At 34.7% G+C, this 18,677-nt stretch overlaps 1 protein-coding gene across 3 annotated transcripts in view; it reads left to right on the top strand.

Annotated features, from left to right (window-relative positions):
- ACAD11 (acyl-CoA dehydrogenase family member 11) overlaps nucleotides 1-18,677 on the top strand; it is a 91,182-nt gene that overhangs the window by 25,388 nt on the left and 47,117 nt on the right. For all 3 annotated transcript variants that reach the window (XM_047876341.1, XM_047876342.1, XM_047876343.1), the window contains exons 6-11: nucleotides 2,744-2,885; nucleotides 3,249-3,370; nucleotides 5,299-5,405; nucleotides 6,627-6,753; nucleotides 13,590-13,667; nucleotides 14,419-14,557. In XM_047876341.1, the coding sequence (XP_047732297.1) occupies nucleotides 2,744-2,885; nucleotides 3,249-3,370; nucleotides 5,299-5,405; nucleotides 6,627-6,753; nucleotides 13,590-13,667; nucleotides 14,419-14,557 (715 nt within the window). The remainder of the gene's footprint in view (nucleotides 1-2,743; nucleotides 2,886-3,248; nucleotides 3,371-5,298; nucleotides 5,406-6,626; nucleotides 6,754-13,589; nucleotides 13,668-14,418; nucleotides 14,558-18,677) is intronic.

Below are 18,677 nucleotides of genomic sequence, written 5' to 3'. Positions count from 1 at the left end.
AAGAATCAGTCACTTAACAGACCAAGCCACCCAGGAGCCCCAACAAATATCTGTTTCATGCAGGTTGATGGGTCAGATTTTTCTTAAGCTTCATTGCCAAGAAAAGTGGTCACTCTGAAGCAGCTGATTTATTTTTAATCTGTATATGCTGTAAACGTTTTGACTGGTCATGCTTCACACTTTATTTTGCCCATTGAAAACTTGAAGCGATGTTTAACTGTCCACACTAACAAAATAACCTTACCTCTAGTTTCATCTTTTTATTTAAAATTCTATTAACATCTTCTTCCCTGCCTTCTTCCTCTCCTGTGTGTAATGTTGGATCGCATGTGTTTCTTTTGTTTTGGAAAGGTAATACACACACACACACACACACACACATTTTAATAAAATCCAGTAGTACAGAAAGCACACTTGGAAAAATAAAACTCAGTGTAGAGGATAATCAGCAAAATGAAAAGGAATTTGTTGTGCTGAGGTTTCAGAAAAACTGTCAGAAGTCATTTTATTAATAAGTTCGTTAGCAGGAAGATGAACTAGTAAATGTTCATTTTAACCACTAGGACTTAGACTGAGTTTGTTACAGCTCTGTACACAAACAGGTGTAGATGGTGTTCTCATAAACTATTGCTGCTTTACACTAATTTATAAAGTTTGATGAACCATCAACGTTTCTTACTAGCCATTGTTTTATAGCTTTGTGTAATTACCTAAAAATGTTTTAGATAAATTTAACTACAGAGAAGATTCCCAGGCTTCATTGAAAAAAAGGTAAACATTTATAGCATAAGCAAGTATCTCATCTCCTTTCCCTGGATGGTAAGAGCATAGAAACAAATAAATTAATATAGAGAAAAATGCACCCAATCCTTTTTATTGTTTTCTTAACAAATCTAGCTCATGTAGTAATTTACAATACACTATAACCACAACAATAAAAGGTCTTATTAAGTCAAATCATGGAGGAGGGGGTAATCAATTTTTCCTTTAGTTATAATAGAAAATTTTTGAATGCCCACTCTATGCCAGGCTCTGTACTTATTGAATATTGGCCACCTATTATGTGACACTTACTTTGCTAGGAACTGGTAAACAAACACCACATGCTACTTGCCCTCATTTAATCTGCCCACTAACTCTATGCAAGAGGTATATTATGGCTGAGAAAATTTGAGGCTCAGAGAGGTTAACTAGATGGTTCAGAGTCACACAGTCATTCAGTGGTGGAGGTATGATTTGAATATAGGTCTGTCTTATTCCAAAATTTGTGTCTTCCCACAAAGTTACAATATGAGTGTGCCAGAGGGGCAGGGGGAGTACAAGCACATACAAAGTTATATAAAGGCATGGAACCCAGTAACCTGCATTGCCTAGCTGAGCCTGCTGTTTTATCTGGCTTAGATAATCTTGTCTAGATGATTGGTGTAGCCTCCTCACTGGCCCTTCTATAGTCTACAGCAGCCAGAGTGACCCTCCTAAAATATGAACCCTATCATGTCACTCCTCTGTACAGAAACCTCCAGTGGAGGTTCCCCCCTCTATACCCACATTCCTTTCCTCCTGCCTCCATACCTTGAAATAACCACAGCCATTGCCATTAGTTTGTTGTATATCCTTTCAACTTTGGGTATTGGTTTATAACCTTTTTATTTAAACAAAAATAGGATAAACTATATACATTCTACATATTCTGCAAATTGCTTTTTCTCATATTTACAGTTGAATAGCCTATGTTTTTTTTTTTAAGTTTATTTTGAGGGAGACAGAGACAACACAAGTGGGGTAGGGGCAGAGAGCAGGAGACAGAATCACAAGCAGGATCCACACTGTCAGCACAGAGCCCGATATGGAGTTTGAACTCATGAAATCGTGAGATCATGATCTGAACTGAAACCAAGAGTCAGACACTTAACTGACTGAGCCACCCAAGCACCCCAAATAGCCTGTGTTACAAAGCAGAATGAGGAAAGTTTTCTGTTTTATTGGTTCCAAATTACATGACTATTTTATGATACTGCCATATAATTGTGAATTTTATCTACATAAAACAACATCTTTTAAACAATTATATTTTTGTATCTACAACATGAAATAACTCATTTTAAAAATTACTGTTGCCCTAAGAGTATAATGTTTGTTGTGCAGAAAGATTTTTCACCAGAGCAAACTCTTTAACTATACATGACTTGGCATAGATGCTTGAATTATAAGTAATTATTACAGTTTCTTTAAGAAAAAATCTTTTGATGTTTGTTTATTGAAAGAGTGTGAGTGGGGGAGGGGCAGAGACACAGAATCTGAATCAGGCTCCAGGCTCTGAGCTGTCAGTCCAGAGCCCGACGTGGGGCTCGAACTCACAAACTGCAAGATGATGACCTGAGCCCAAGTCAGACGCTTAACTGACTGAGCCACTCAGACACCCCAGTAATTACTACAGTTTCTTTTTTAATGTAGTTAGCTCTCAGTTGAGAAATTTCAACTGCTTTTGCCTCCACTCATTAGTAGAGATAGTAAGGGTTTATAAAGTAAAATGTAGGAGAACTGAGGGCCAATAATGGAGCCAGAGGACTTGGCTCTACATGATCAAGGCTAATGAGTTATTTGATAAATGCAATGTGCCATTGTAGGTAAAGACTGCAAACTATGGCCTCAGATTTGCTTTTGATGAAAAACAGGATTTCATTTATTTCCTTGTTTTAGTTTTGTATTAAATATGTTAAAACCTTTTCATTTTTAATTGCAGTCTCGAGTTATAGCTGTACTGGATTGGGAGCTTTCAACCATTGGTCATCCTTTGTCAGACTTGGCTCATCTCTCCGTGTTCTACTTTTGGCCAAGGACAGTTCCAATGATAAATCAAAGTTCTTATTTTCAAGAAAACATAGGTATGAAACCATCATGTTGCCTAAATTGCTATTAATATAAAATTATATTTATTATTCTTCATAATTAAAAGGTAAGATTATATAGCAAGTTTAGTTAAGAACTTTTAATTACTTTCTTGAAATGTTTCTAAATCATTTTGTTCTTGATTTTTCTGAACATAGCATTTCACTTTTAGCAATTTATGATAAAATATAGCCTTTTATATACATCATTCTTTTTAGAAGTCAACATTCAGAACATGTTTGTTATTCAGATGAATGGTTATTATATTCAGTTTTATACGCATATGCAATTTTATTACAGTTTGAAATATTCACCATGATATCTTTCATTAAATTTTACAGTATGTGCTATTTTTATAGGGATACCATCAATGGAAGAAATGATTTCAATATATTGCCGCTGCAGAGGAATTAATTCTATTCTTCCTAACTGGAATTTCTTTATTGCCCTGACATATTTTAAAATGGCTAGCATAGCACAGGTAATTCACTATTTTTAACCTGTGTTTCACTTTTATTTATTAATGTAATGTTCACAATATTTTCTGGTCTTCAGGAATTTTATATTCTTTGTCCTTAGATCATTTTGCTTTTGATAATGACAAATACCAAATATGGTTGAATATGAATCCAGAATTTACATAATAGGAACTTGGCAAGGGAAAAAACTGAGTAGCAAAATGTGTTATCACTTTTGGGGGAGGGGAGGGGAGAAAGACATAAAGAGAAACAGAGAAAGCCATGTGAAGATTCGGTATTACCTGAATATCCATTTTAAGAAAGAGCTAAAATCTTTTAATGATGTTTGCTTCAAATATAAAACCATTTATTAACAAGGGTCATGATAAAGAAAGAAATAATTTTTGCATGTCCCAAAGCCTCGCATAGTACCTAGAATATAGTTGCCTCTTAATATGTTTTTGAGAGAATAGATGAGTAAAATTTTCCATTTTCTAACAAGGTCATATTTATGTGATTAATTTTGAGAGGAAATTGAGCATACATTTAGTTTTTTATATTATGGCTTCATCTGAAATGTATTCGTCTTTATACTGATTTAGTTTCCATGTGCTTTGAATCTCGGGAGTTTATTTAAGAAACTGAGATGCTTTATCAGTGGCAAAGGGCTAGGGCTTGGTGGAATAAGTAAATAAGAGATTTCAGAAACAAAAAAGAATGGGAAAAGAATTAAGGTTTTTTTCCCCTTGTCTCCAGAGTCCATGCTATCCATGAACAACTGAAATGTCTTCTAGGATATAGTTGTATTACATTTCATCCTGTGTTTTAGAATCATGTTAATCACGTTGATTGGATGGGTTTCTCAAAATAGGGATTATGGTATGTTTTTTATATTTGTCAGCTTCCACAAATAGGCTTTGAATTTAAAATGGATTTTCTTTTCAAACAAAAGTTTGACGTGGGTTATGTTGAAATTAATATGTATGTCATACATTATATGTGGTAACCTTAGAGATGATCATAAACATTCTATTCTAACTATAAATATGAAATTGGAAATGATGGAAAAACTGTTAGGGTATATTATTGCATAAAGAATTACATGAAGAAATAAAACTAAGGAGATTCAGTTGATTGTGTTTGGGTGGAAGAAGCAAGGGAGAGGAGAGTGTGCTATGTTGAAAGCATAGAACATGGAGAAGAGAGGCACCTGGGTGGCTCAGTTGGTTAAGTGTCCCACTCTTGGTTTCGATTCAGGTCATGATCTCCTGGTTCCTGAGTTCAAACCCCATGTTGAGCTCTGCATTGACAGCAGAGCCTGCTTGGGATTCTCTCTCTCTCTCTCTGTCTCTCTCTCTCTCTCTGCCTCTCCCCTGCATGTGTGCTCTGTCTCTCTCTCTCTAAAAATAAATGAACTTTAAAAAAAAGAACATGGAGAAGAAAGAAAAACTAATTAGAATTCACCTAACACTGGTCAAGGAGACAGTTAACTAATTTAGGAGTCAAAAAAAAAATGAGGGAAAATTTTCTTAGAGATCATGTCATTGCCTTCTCTTTAGTTTTATAGTTGTTTTGTTTTTTTTTTTTTTTACTTTATTTTTGTGTCTGTAGATTTTCCTCCAGTATGAAGGGAAAATAGTGATCTTTAGAGGTGATATAATTTGCCAATTTGGTATCTTTGTTAGCTTCTGAACTCATTTTCAAGTTTGATTTGATTTCCAGTTATAATTCTGTTAGGATAAGAGTGTGTCAACCAAATTATGCATGTATAACTCTTTAATTTAAGAAGGTATAATTATCCTTGCGTGTAAATAAGTAGAATTGGTGATCTGATTTACATTTTGATACCTTGTGAGTTTAGGGACTCACATAGCTGGGAAACTGGAAAGACTGGATAGCTGAAGAACAGTTTTTAATGAATCTTAATTGCTCTGTGTTAATTTATTTATAGGGAGTATATCGTAGATATCTTCAGGGAAATAATGCATCTGAGAATAGCTTTCTGTTTGCCAAGATTGTGCAACCTCTGGCAGAAACTGGATTACAACTCTCAAAACGGTAAGCAAAATGAATTCCTTGGATACCTCAAATTAGAGCCTTTATTAGATATATGAAGGTTGTAAACTTTGGGATAGGGACTGTTTTTATTGATTACACCAGGATTGCTGCTGCCAATCACAGTAGTTTTTTGGTAACTCTCTTATATGCCTGAAAATAAAAAGACTTCAAATATAAAAAAAAAATTATAATCCATATTCATGATTAAAAGTAATTTTTTTTGCCAACTTGAGTATATAAACTTTTAAAGAGATAGATAAAACTCTCAAATGTTTTGTTTCAATAATAAGTTACTTACATATACCTATTTAAAATTACATATTACAGGGACCCCTGGGTGGCTCAGTTGTTTGAGCATCCGACTCTTGATTTTGGTTCAGGTCATGATCCCAGGGTCGTGGGATTGAGCTCCGTGTGGGGCTCTACACTGTGTGAAGCCTGCTTAGGATTCTCCCCAGCCCCTCTCCCCCACTCACACACTGTCTCTGAAAAATAAAATAAAGTAACATAAAAGATGATTTATTAACTTTAGCAGTATTGCTCTTTTCCATCATATTTCGTGAAATTTTATTCAATCACGTCATAAGTGTCTCTGAAATCCATATCTCCATCAGTGGAGCACTTTTCAAGGCATCTAATTCACTTGCCAACCACACACTCCTATCTAAGTGCTGTGATCTATAGCACTTACTGAGTGCGTGGATGATGGTGTCCCTGGAAATTCTGTCCAAGCCGTAAGTTCCCATGGCATAACATTAGGACAGTTATGTCTTACAATTCATTTATAGATGGATATTTGTGTTCTCCTCAACATAATAGCTGACTGTGTTGCTCTTCATAAAGATCTTTAAAGTTCTTGTTTATAATGACAGCCAAAAGTTGTACTTGTAAGGAATATACTAAGAATAATTACTAAATTTGTTCAATTTCTTCACTTGCTTTTTTTAGAGATTGTGATAAGTGGCTTTAATAAAGATTCAAAACTACCACTGATTAAGGTCAGGCCAGGCTTATGTTTTACCAAGTAGTGCTTTCAGCATTAGTGTTTAATGTTCAAAGTAAAGGGATTCTGCATTCATTCCATAATATGAAAAACTTAAGAAATTACAAAATATGGCTATTCCTGAGGTATATTTTGGGGGAGTTGGGGAAGTCTTCACATTATATTCAGAAGTATAGAATAATGATTTTGGACACCTTTATAACTTTTTTTTAATAAAGGACTTTTGGTACTACACCACCACAGATTGATACTTCCCAGCAGTTTTTTGTACAGAGTAAGACAGGCCAGGCAGTTCTTATTAGGATGAAGCATTTCATGAAACAACACATCCTTCCAGCTGAAAAAGTAAGTACCATACAAACAAATAGAATGTATTTGTGCTTAAGGACTGTTGATGAAAGACAGTCTGTTATCTCTGTTTCTAGGAGTACCATGGTATCCTATCCTATCCTTACCTCATTCCACTCTTCCCCTTAGCACTGAGCTACTGCAGAAGCTGATAAGCTTCTAAAATATGTCAAGGGAATGCTACAGATAAATGATTGGAATTAAAATTCAGTCAAAGGGAATTAACTGTTGTAAAGTTGAGATCCTAAATATATTAAAGCATTACTTTAGGGCCTTTGCCTAAGGCTTTTTTTTATCTTTATAGACTCCTTTGAGAATTAAGAAAACTGCAGAGTAAATAAGATGGACATAACCAGAAAATTTTGCATATCATTTCAATCTATTCACAGATATACTACCTCTCTCCCCATAAGTTACTATTTTAAGGTGTTAAGTAAATAACCGTAAGTTCACTGAGGGTAGAGAAGTAACATGGTACATTCAGTCGTTTAGTTAACATGTAAGTATTAGGTACCCTAATAATGGGTTAGGCATCTGGAGAACTACTGAAAGAGAAAGAACAAGACAGAGCTAATGCTTCCACAGAGCTTACACTTTAGCACAAAAGAAAGACATTAAATAAGGAAGATAAATGCTGTGAAGAAAAGATAAAAGCTATTATGAAAATAGATAAGGTGGGTGGGGCCAGGTATGTGTGTGAGTTGAACACTGGTATAGAAATTATAATGGTTTGATTCTAGTCCATTCCTTCTACAAGTTAGATGGTCATTGGCAAATAACTTTAATTCTCAGTACCTCAGTCTTTTCATCTGTGATGTGAATAGATATGAGTAGATATACAATAAATTCTCATTTTAATTTTCCATGATTCTGAGAAGTCTAGATCTGGACTGACAAAATCAAATAGGAAACTGAAAAAGCCCAAAATTCTTTCAATAAAAATATTGAGTTGATATGTGTTTATAAGGCAGTTACTATTGTTGCTTGAATTACATAAATATTGTTGCTTGAATTACATTGTTAGTAAAGATCTGGCATGAGATTAATTTTGCTGACAAGTAGGGTATAGTTTTTATTTTTTGTCTTTTGTTTTTTAAAGAAAATACTACTTAAATATGAGGAAGTTCTTTCTAAAATAGTCACCTCTTACATGTGTTCAGTGATTAAGATATCACTTTGGAAACTTTATGAACTAATTAGTACATATACAATTTTGAGTTTTAAAATTCTGAACTTTTGGGTGTTAAAAAGGAAATGCAACACTTTTGGTTCAAAATGGCAGTCTGAATTCAGCATTTATCTCCTTTCCCTCAAATAAAATCCCATTAACAATAAAGAAATTTGTTTAAAGAAATAGCATAAATTGCTAAAAGCTCAAAAACAGAAATGGGACACATCAGAGGACTAAAGGTTTTGAAAAGAGAATGGAAATTGGATTTGGAAAGCAGAATGGATCATACCAAAGAATAACCTTTAACAGAAAAAGCCACATCTTAAAATCATTTTGAAATAAGAGAAGGCTGTAGCACAGGCGGCAACTTTTTTCTTTTTTTTTTTAATTTTTAATGGAGTCTCCTGTGATTGGCTGGTATGGAGAGCAAGAGTGAGAAGGAAAAGAGAAATCAAGTTGTTTGACTAATTAACCTGCAAGTGGGCCGTGGGGTTAGGTCTCTAACACTCCTGAATAGTAGTGGCATTTGCTTCAAATGAAAGGCTGTAAGAGTACTTTAAAAAAGTAAATGATCAGCTTAGACTTATCATGGTGATCATTTCATAATGTGTATAAATGTCAAATCACTATGTTGTACATCAAAAGCTAATGTAATACTGTGTGCTAACTATACTCCAATTTAAAAAAAGACAAAACAAAAAACAAAATGAGGAAATTGAGGCCAGAGAAATTCAGCAAGTTGCCTAAATCAAAGAGAGAAGGAAGCCAATGTGGAACAGTGTGGAAAACCTGGATCTTAGAGTTAGAGCATGGGTTCTGATTCAGACTTTGTCTAAATTCTACCTTCAGCAAAAAACTTACTTCAAACATTTGACAAACACTGAGCACCTCTGTATGCTGGTCACTGTGCTAGATGGTGGGGACATGGTGATATTAAATCTTATTAAGCATGACAATATTAAGCAAAGTTGATAACTTCACAGTCAAATGCAAGAGGAAGACAAACAGTGAATCAACAGTAACAACACTAGTTAATATGCATTAAGAACTTACTCCTCTGCCAGATACTGTACCAACAACTCATGTACATGTACACTGACTCATGTATTACTCTGGCTTGAAAATGAGTCAGAGAACATTTAAGCTATGAGTAATACATTTAGAACTCGAAAGAAAGAAAGAAGAAAGAAAGAAAGAAAGAAAGAAAGGGGGGAAGGGAGGAATGAAGGAAGGAAAAGAAAGGGATGGAGGGAGGAAGGAAGAGGAGGGAAGGAGGAAGGAAGAGAAAGGACAAACTGAAAAGAAAGACAAGAAAGAAAGAAAGAAAGAAAGAAAGAAAGAAAAAGAAGAAAGAAAAACTAAAAAGGAAAGAAAGGAAGGAAATGAAAAAGACAATAACAGCAACAACAAATTATCCATTTCAAAGAAGCCAGGGCTTCAACATGAGGGTTAGTCCTCTAGAGTCCTCCATTTTTGGCTTTTTTCTTTCTTTTTTTAGTGAGGGTATGGTGTAGACCCCCAGCTTGCCTGTCAGTTTGCCTGATTCCTATCTACTCACCCTAAAATGAAGCATATTTGTTGACATGCTTGTGCTTGGAACCAGCTGATTATTTGAAAGAGAGGCCACAATTGGCAGAAGAAACCAAGTAGCCTTGCTCTTTCATTTATAGATGTGAATGGGAATCAAAGGAAACATGCAGCACAGAAAAGAAGTATCACAAATTGGCTTGTGATACATCTGCTGAACTTAATAGCATGCAGCTATGAAAATATTTACAAAGAATTTTCAATGTAAAAGAAAATGCTTTCTTATAAGTAAAAAGCAGTCTATAGCTTTAAAGGGAAGATTGTCAATATTTTGTGTGGCAAGGAAAGCCACAATCATTTTTTCGTTGCAGATTGTTCAGATCTAGAATACATCCACACATAATAATGTGAACTTTTTCCTCCATTAAAAATCTTAAACTGGGATGCCTGGTTGGCACAGTCAGTGGAGCATGTGACTCTTGATTTCAGAGTTGTGGGTTTGAGTCCCATGTTGGGTATAGAGATTGCTTGAAAATAAAATCTTTGAAAAAAAAATCTTAAACCGACATCTGTAAAAATGTTTTATCCTGTAGAATGATTCTGAACAATACTAATCCCTGTCTGTGAACATTGACATTTGAAATGATATCTGGAGAAAAGTAATTAGCTTTCTCAAAATGGGAGGGAGAAAAGTCTATAAAATTCTATCCAATATTATTTATTATAACTAAGTTTGTAAAAATTAAAAATCATGTCTAGAAAAAAAATGTCTAGAAAGCAAGATTATGTCACATAATGCACCACTTTTTTAGCAATACACATCTTTAGTAAGACTCTTAATGAATTTTTCATAATACTTTTACATATTTTTCCAAATTTTTATAATGGGGAAAAAATAAGCTTCATTTAAACTATTCAAATGACCATGGAAATTCCTTGGATATCTTAAAGTGAGAACATAAGAACCCATTACTTATGAAAATGTTAAAAGGCAGTTCTTCCTAATTAATATGGATAAGGAGTCCTAAAAAATAGCATGAAAAACAGGAACTAGCAACATGTTCTTGAGAACACACTTTTAACGTAATGATAACATTAGCCATATTTTCCTACTCAGTGTAATAATGTACTGGTAAAGAACTATTGTTGCTTCTTTCTAATAGACTTAAGTTTAAAGTGAAAAACATATTATATGGAAAATTATTTGTAGGCTTAGATTTAATATTCTGAACCAACATACTTCAAAGCCGCATCTCAATTAGTGAATGAAGAAGTTAGATGTTAAAGGTGTTATTTGGGGAGAATTGATCAGGCACCAAACTTATTTTCTGCTTCCTTCTGTTTTTCATACTCTAAGAACTAAAGAGAACTTCATTCTGATGAGATATTTTAATTCTGACTCCTGCCATACCACAAATAGATTTTGCAGATCTCTTGAATGGATAGACTTTAGAATAGGAATTTTTAAATCACACAAGTTTTTAAATAATTATATAAACATTGGCATATTTTAACTTCTCAGAACTGTAGTATCATAAACTGTAGTATCATAACTTCTCACAAACTGTAGTCAGAGATGAGGAATTTGTAAATGTATTGCATAATATATTTCTTATCAAACACAGTAACATTGACTATTTCCACGGCAATACGAGGGATGGAAATAATAAACAACCGTAAACAGGAAATCTCCAATTTAACTGACTTCCTGACACAAATGACAAATGCTGTTTATCCTATTTGCTTTGAAAGAGCTGTCCTTTGTCTTCTTGAAGTTTTCACTAAATACATCAGTACCCTGGACTGCCATGCTTTAATAAAAAGAACATTTCTGGGGGCGCCTGGGTGGCTCAGTCGGTTAAGCGTCTGACTTCGGCTCAGGTCATGATCTTGCAGTCCGTGAGTTCGAGCCCCATGTTGGGCTCTGTGCTGACAGCTCAGAGCCTGGAACCTGTTTCAGATTCTGTGTCTTCCTCTCTCTCTGACCCTCCCCCGTTCACGCTCTGTCTCTCCCTGTCTCAAAAATAAATAAATGTTAAAAAAAATTAAAAAAAAAACATTTCTGAATATTATATGACTGTAAAGTGATAGAACAATTTTAGAAAATGATTTTGTAATGTGGGCTTGTGACAATATTCATAGCCTTTAATCTAGTAATTGTACTAGCCTAAGTGTAAAAAAAATAAGTACAGAGATGAATAATAGCAAATATTGGAGAATGCCATCATAGACCGTATTTTAGTTCATCTTGATTCTTTTAGTTGCACAAATTAGAGATTATTGTTACTGTTTTATGTAGCTAGTTTTTTAAAACTTTTTTAAAGTTTACTTATTTATTTTGAGAGAGACAGAGACAGCATGAGTCGGGGAGGGGCAGAGGGAGAGGGAGAGAGAATCCCAGGCAGGATCTGCAGCACCATCAGCACAGAGCCTGACGTGGGCTCGAACCCATGAAACTGCGAGACCATGACCTGAGCCAAGACCAAGAGTAGGACACTTAACCAACTGAGCCACGCAGGTGCCCCATACATAGCTAGCTTTTAATTTAGATTTACCCATATATTTATCACTTTATTTACTGTTTCTTCTTGCAACTCAGATGTTTCTTTAACGATCAACTTTCTTTAATGAGAATCTGCTAGTAACCTTTTATTTGATAGTTCTTTTTATTCCTTCTTTTTTTTTTTTTTTTGGCTCAGGAGAGGGAACTAATGATTCAGATTCCTTGTCTCTCTGTTTCTTTATTTCTAATGCCTTTATTTTGTCCTAATTCTTGAAAGATTGTTTTATTGGATATAGAATTCTAGGTTGACAGTTACTTTCAGCCAATGAAGGCGTTGTCCCACTGATTTCTGGCTTCATTTGTTGCTCTGGGAAGTCAGTTCTCAGTCTTACTTGTTTATCAGTGATCTGTCCTCCCCTCCTCTTTCTCCTCTTAAGAGCTTTTATTTTTCTTTGGTGTTGTATAGTTTGTGCTTTGGCTTTACTTTGTTTTCTGAATTTGAAGATTGGTATCTTTCATCAGTTCTAAAAACTCAGAAGTAAATTTTTCCAGTATCCCCTCTTGTTATACTCTTGATCTTGGGCCCTAGTTAGACTGATGTGAGAACATTTCTCTATTTCCATCATATCTCTTATTCATATTTTCCTTCTATTGAATTTCTGTGCCTCATTCATAGAAAGGAGTAATTTCTTCATGCTTTTTCTTCCAAATTATTTTTTTTCTGCTATATCTAATCTACTTTTCAACCATCCATAGAACAGTGGTTCTCTCAAAAGTTGGAGAGTGTCAGAATTGCCAAAGCTAGTAAAGAATACAGAAGCCCTAGGCTCATTGAAGTAAAATAGGTCATGGATTCTTGTCTTTTCACCAAGTGCCCCAAGTGATTCTGATACCAATGGTGTTTGAGAACAACTGCCATTGAATTTTTAATTACCATGGTTTTTCTTTTCCCAAGTTGCATTTGGTTCTTTTCTTTTCTTTTCTTTTCTTTTTTTTTGGTTCTTTTTCAAATTTGGCTTATTCTGATAACCCTTGTCATACTTTTAATTCCTTCCTTTATTCCTGAAATCTATTGGACACAAATACTTTATATTCTGTATCTGATCATTAGTTTGTAGTCTTTGGAGAGTGTGAGTCTGTTAAACTATTGGTTTTGCTAATTTTTGCTAATGGTGGCTTGAAACAAGTACTTTAGCAACACTTGAAAACTCAGGCTTCTTTATTTCTGACCTTTGAGAAATGTCCTTATTTTTCTTCTGACACAGCTATTCATTACTACATGTATTTTTTAAATTATTTTAAATATTTTCTCTGGCATTTTTAGTTCTGCTTTAAGAGGGGTTCTTGTGACCATCCAGTGTGCTGTGTTGCTAAAATTGGAACATTCAAATCTTAGTAGAAGATTTTGTAAGGCTGTCATCTAATATTGAGGCAGCATAATTTTGTGAGCAGCAAACCTCTAGAATTTTTTATACTCCTATATCTGGCTTCAGAAAGAAATATTACTGATCAAATAGCAGCTTTAAAAACCTCTTCATCTAAATATGTTTACTTTGGATATTAGCAGCTTATGGCATTATTTACTTTGTATTAACTTTAGCTAATGAACTTTTTTCTTGTTATTACTTTAAGGAGGTAATTGAGTTCTATGTTCAAAATGAAAATTCAGTGGACAGATGGAAAAAACCTTTAGTGATTGATAAACTCAAGGTAAGAAAATAAGAAAACCTTTAATAACGGAAAATTTATATACAGGTTTTTGTTTTTTTTTTTAATGCAGGTGTTTTTCATTTGTTTTTTGAGACCTCAGTTTGTTATTTGCTGTTGTTCTGTATGTAGTGAATAAATACATCAATAACTTTTTAAAAAGAAAATATAGAATATGTAGTATGCAAACTAGGCTACATAGTGTTTTGTGTATGGTATGTGATGAAGACAGAGACAGCCTCTTAGAGCTGTTCAAAGAAAAAATATGATCAACACCACTCACTACCATCTGTCACTCAATTGAGACAGAAGTCAAGCAAGACATGTGTCCCACCTGGGCTCAATCTAAATTTGATGTTTTTAAATCTTAACCACCACACACGTAAGAAATTGAACTGTGCAAAATAGTATGTGTGGCATAATTATGCTCAAATGTGGGAGATTCTGTAAGAATTCTGTAAGATTCTGTAATCATAATTCTGTGATTCAGTAAGAAGTACCCAAGAAAGCAAATTTAGTTTTTCAGCCAAATCTAGGGAAACTTGGAGGAAAAGGCATTTCTTTAATGCCTTTTGATTGTTGTTTTATAATGAATTAATAACTATTTGGTTTCACACACTGTAGGATAAATGAAATAAATAATTTCATAAGTGTTTTTAAATTGCAAAAAGTATAAATCACAATGTCTTTTAAAAATAACTATTTTAGTTCATGGTAAATTATGATCACACTGGTGTATTCATCACCTTGACAGGAAATGGCCAAAGCAGAAGGCCTCTGGAACTTGTTTTTGCCAGCTGTAAGTGGTCTCAGCCAGGTGGACTATGCCTTGATTGCTGAAGAAACAGGAAAATGCTTTTTTGCTCCAGATGTCTTTAACTGCCAAGCACCAGGTTACTGCATTATTTAAAAACAAAACTTTCTCAGATATTTTGAGGAGTGTTTGAAATTTGTCTATTTTATGACAGGAAGTTTTTCTACACAAAATCATGGATTTATAAACTTGTCTGTAGTTTTACTTTTCACTTACTTTGATTTAAATATTAAAAAATGGATCCAGTGTCCTCATTGGATTATTCTTTGGTTAAATATCATTACATTAAGAGTATTAGTGAATAGAGAGCACCACCAAAGGGATTGCAGTATAAGGATTGCAGTTTCATGATTGGGTATTGGATATTTCTATGGCTAGTTGGAATGGCTAGAGAGTTCTAACTCTTCTGGTTAGCCTGTCTCTCCATCTATTCACTAATTATTTAGTGTTCTAGATCCTTGGGATATATCAAGGAAAAAAATACACAAAAATTCCTGCCCTCATGGAGCTGATATCCTAATGGAGGGAAACAGAAATAAATAATAAATATAGGGGCACTTGGTGGCTCAGTCAGTTAGGCATCCAACTCTTGATTTTGGTTCAGGTCATGGTTTCACGGTTTATGGGATCGAGCCCTGTCAGGGTCTGAGCTGACAGTGCAGAGCCTGCTTGGGATTCTCTCTCTCCTTTCTTTTTGCCCCTCCCCTGCACTCTCTGTCTCTCTCAAAATAAATAAATAAACATTAAAATAATAATAATAATAGGGGCACCTGGGTGTCTCAGTCAGTTAAGCATCTGACTTCAGCCTAGGTCATGATCTCACAGTTTCTGAGTTTGAGCCCCACATTGGGCTCTGTGCTAACAGCTTGAGCCTGGAGCCTGCTTCAGATTCTGTGTCTCCCTCTCTCTCTCTCTGCCCCTCCCCCACTTGCACTCTGTGTGTGTGTGTGTGTGTGTGTGTGTGTGTGTGTGTCTCAAAAATAAATAAACATTAAAAATAAATAAATAATATAATAAGTAAGTAAATTATATAGTAAGTTTGAAGATGAAAAGTGCTTTGGGAATAAAAAACTTAGGGTTGGGGGGAGTGCTGGAATGCTAGGGAACAAGAAATGCAAATTACAATTTAACATGGAATGGTCAGGATCAGCCTTACTAAGAAAATGACATTCGATAAAGACTTAAAGAAGATGAGAGAGTTAGCCATGCTGATATCTGGGAGAAGAATTTTCATAGCAGAGGAAACAGAAAATGCAAAGACCCTAAGACAAGAGTGTGATTGGTGTATAGCCAAGGAGGCCAGCGTAGTAGGGAGACTAGTAAGAGAAGATAGCAGAGAGGAAAGGGCATTATAGGGTAGGTAATGGCTTCTAATGGGAAGCCATGGGAGATTTGAGCAGAAGAGTGACAAGATTAACTTCAGCTTTAAAAGAATCACTTTGACTACTATGTTGAGAATTAACAAAACGAGGGAAGGAAGGAAGCAGGGAGTCTCTTGTAATAATCCTAGTTAGAGATGATGGGGATTTGTTTGTTCTGGTATCAGTGGAATAGAAGATTCTATAGAAGTGGAAAAATTCTAAATATATTTTGAAGGAAGAGCAAAGAGGATTTCCTGATTGGATATGAGGGAGTCAAGGATACCTCCAAAGGATGCCATTAAAAATTGGAAGGATAAGGAAAGAAGGCCAGTTTTTCTTTAAAAAGGTAATATGGAAGGTATAAACCCAGAATGTAGTCTGTAGAAGATGTTTTCAAACCTGAATTTGCCAAAGAACTGGCTAAGGAACTTAAAAAACAAATTTGCAGGCTCCATTCCTGAAGATTTGATTCAGTAGGTCTAGGGTAGACCCTGTAAATGTCTTTTGTTTTTTCCCCCCAAGCTACTTTAGTTATTCTGTTGCTACTAGTCATGGAATAACATTTCACTTGTTGTAGAAGGATGATGGTATGATATCCTATGTTGTCACTGCACAAGTTAGACCTTGATACTGCCTATTGTGCTTATTGTATGGCCCTAGTGCAAATGCTCTCTCAAAAAGGGTTAATGAAGGATGGAGCTACCAAAAAGAAGAATATTGGATGTCTGAGAGAAAACACAATATGGTTGCATAGCACAGTGTTTGCACCCTGGACTTTAACTCTCATTTATTTCCAACTATTAAGATAGTTCATGGACTTCTGATGATGGTTGAACTTATCCCTGACGTGGTAAGTGGAAGGAAATCCTCTTCAAAACACCAGTTTATCAAATTACTGCTGTACTACATTTTAATCTAATAATGAGGCTATTGTAAAAATCAAGAAATCTATCCTAGAATTTCTAAAGATTTCATCTCATTTGTGTGAAGCTATTATGTTATGCTACAAAGGGGGCATAATTTCATGGAAGGATTACTGGTAGTCTTTTATTTAGAACTTTTTTTATTGCTACTCATAGTAAGAAATATATTTCATATTGTGACCCAGTATGTAGCCTATGTAGTTTTATGTGTATATTCGCGGATGGATGGATTGTACAAGGCGGGGGGCAGGGGGAAGACTGAAAAAGAGTTTCATGAAATAATAGTTTCCCTTATTGCATGCAACATATTCAGATATTTTCCACTGAGTCTAATCTAATATATTCTATTTTGATCTATTTCATTTTTTAAAGAATGTTAGCCATATTCCATTAAATTTATTTCATGACCTACTAATGGGTCATAATATGAAAAATAATGCCACAGAAGACTTCCTCTGTAGACACTGCTCTGCCACTATTTCTTCATTTGACCCGTGAACTCACTTTTCACTGGAAGGTCTTTTTTTCTAGCATTAAAATTTCTAGTATTAAAGTTTCATGAGTCTATTAGTTGTATTATCTAAATGACATCACTGTTCTGCTGAAATTTTTAAATTGGCCAGGAAAATACATTTTCTTTGACCAAAGTTTGATCAGCAACTCTCCTTAGCAAACAAAGATGTGTAAAACTGTAAATAGAACACTAGGCGTTTACCCTTTGTGGTGGAGCTATCTTCATGAAGCCCTTGGGGATTGGGTTTTGGAGCATTTCCAGAGCAGATGAAGAAGGGAATGTAACTGATGTCAATTAAATACTTTGGGAGTTTTCTTAAGTATAAAAGACGAATTTCTACTCAAGCTTCTCAAATAGTTCTAAAACCTTATGGGAACCATATGTAGCTTTCCAATTTGTCTTTTGGTTTTTTGCCCTTCATTAAGTCATACAGTATTATATATTGGGATATTGAAAATAGGAATTTTTTAGAAATGTTTATTGATTTATTTTGAGATAGAAAGAGCACCAGCGGGGGAGGTGCAGAGAGAGGGAAAGAGAGAGAATCCCAAGCAGGCTCTGTGCCATCAGTGCAGAGCCCCACATGGAGCTTGAACTCACAAACTATGAGATCATGACCCGAGCCGAAATCAAGAGTTGGACGATTAACCGACTGAGCACCCCAGGTGCCCCTAAAAATAGCAATTTTTAATTCTAAAGCCCTTACTAGAAAATTTGGGGGCCTTTGGGCTGATTTGGGGGCTGGTGATTTTTTTGTAGAAATAATTTATCTAGGCTTTTTCCCATCCTGTAAAATATAACTTTGTTTTGCCAGCTTCTCAAAATAAACTGATAATTTTTGGAAAGATCTAATTCAGTATTTACTTCATTTGAACTATAACAAAAAACAATTTAAAATAAGCAAAGAAAATGATGAGTTTCATTAATTATAACTGAGGACTCATTTTTTCCCTCAATCAAAAAGCTTTTAAGCTTTAACAAATTTTAAGAATTTGTTCATCTATCTGAATTTTGTGCATTTTAGTATAACTTTGGCTCTGTTAGTAGTGTCTAACCAGAGTGCAAACATATTTTAAGAGACTTAACATGGATTTAACTCAGTTTTCATAGGCATTTCAGTGACTATCCGTAATGTCATTTTAAAAGGTGATATTGAAAAATGCTTCCTCAAAATTTTGAGTAATCAGTTTTCAAAGGAAGGGTTTCAGGTAACATTTTTTGAAGTTTGATAGGAGTGAATATCAGAGGAAAGCCTCTAGAGCATTTTGCTCCATAGCAGACATGAAGTATTCTTTTTCTTATATGAGAATGATACTAGTGTATCAGTCACTGAACAACACCCTCTGATGTGTTGGAAAGGGTCTTTGAAGTTATCTGCCGTCACTTTCTATCAGGGATTCT

This window comes from Prionailurus viverrinus, chromosome C2 (assembly GCF_022837055.1).
Source record: "Prionailurus viverrinus isolate Anna chromosome C2, UM_Priviv_1.0, whole genome shotgun sequence".
NCBI lineage: Eukaryota > Metazoa > Chordata > Mammalia > Carnivora > Felidae > Prionailurus > Prionailurus viverrinus.
Note: the sequence above shows the minus strand (reverse complement) of the source record. Positions and strands in the feature narration are given on the sequence as shown.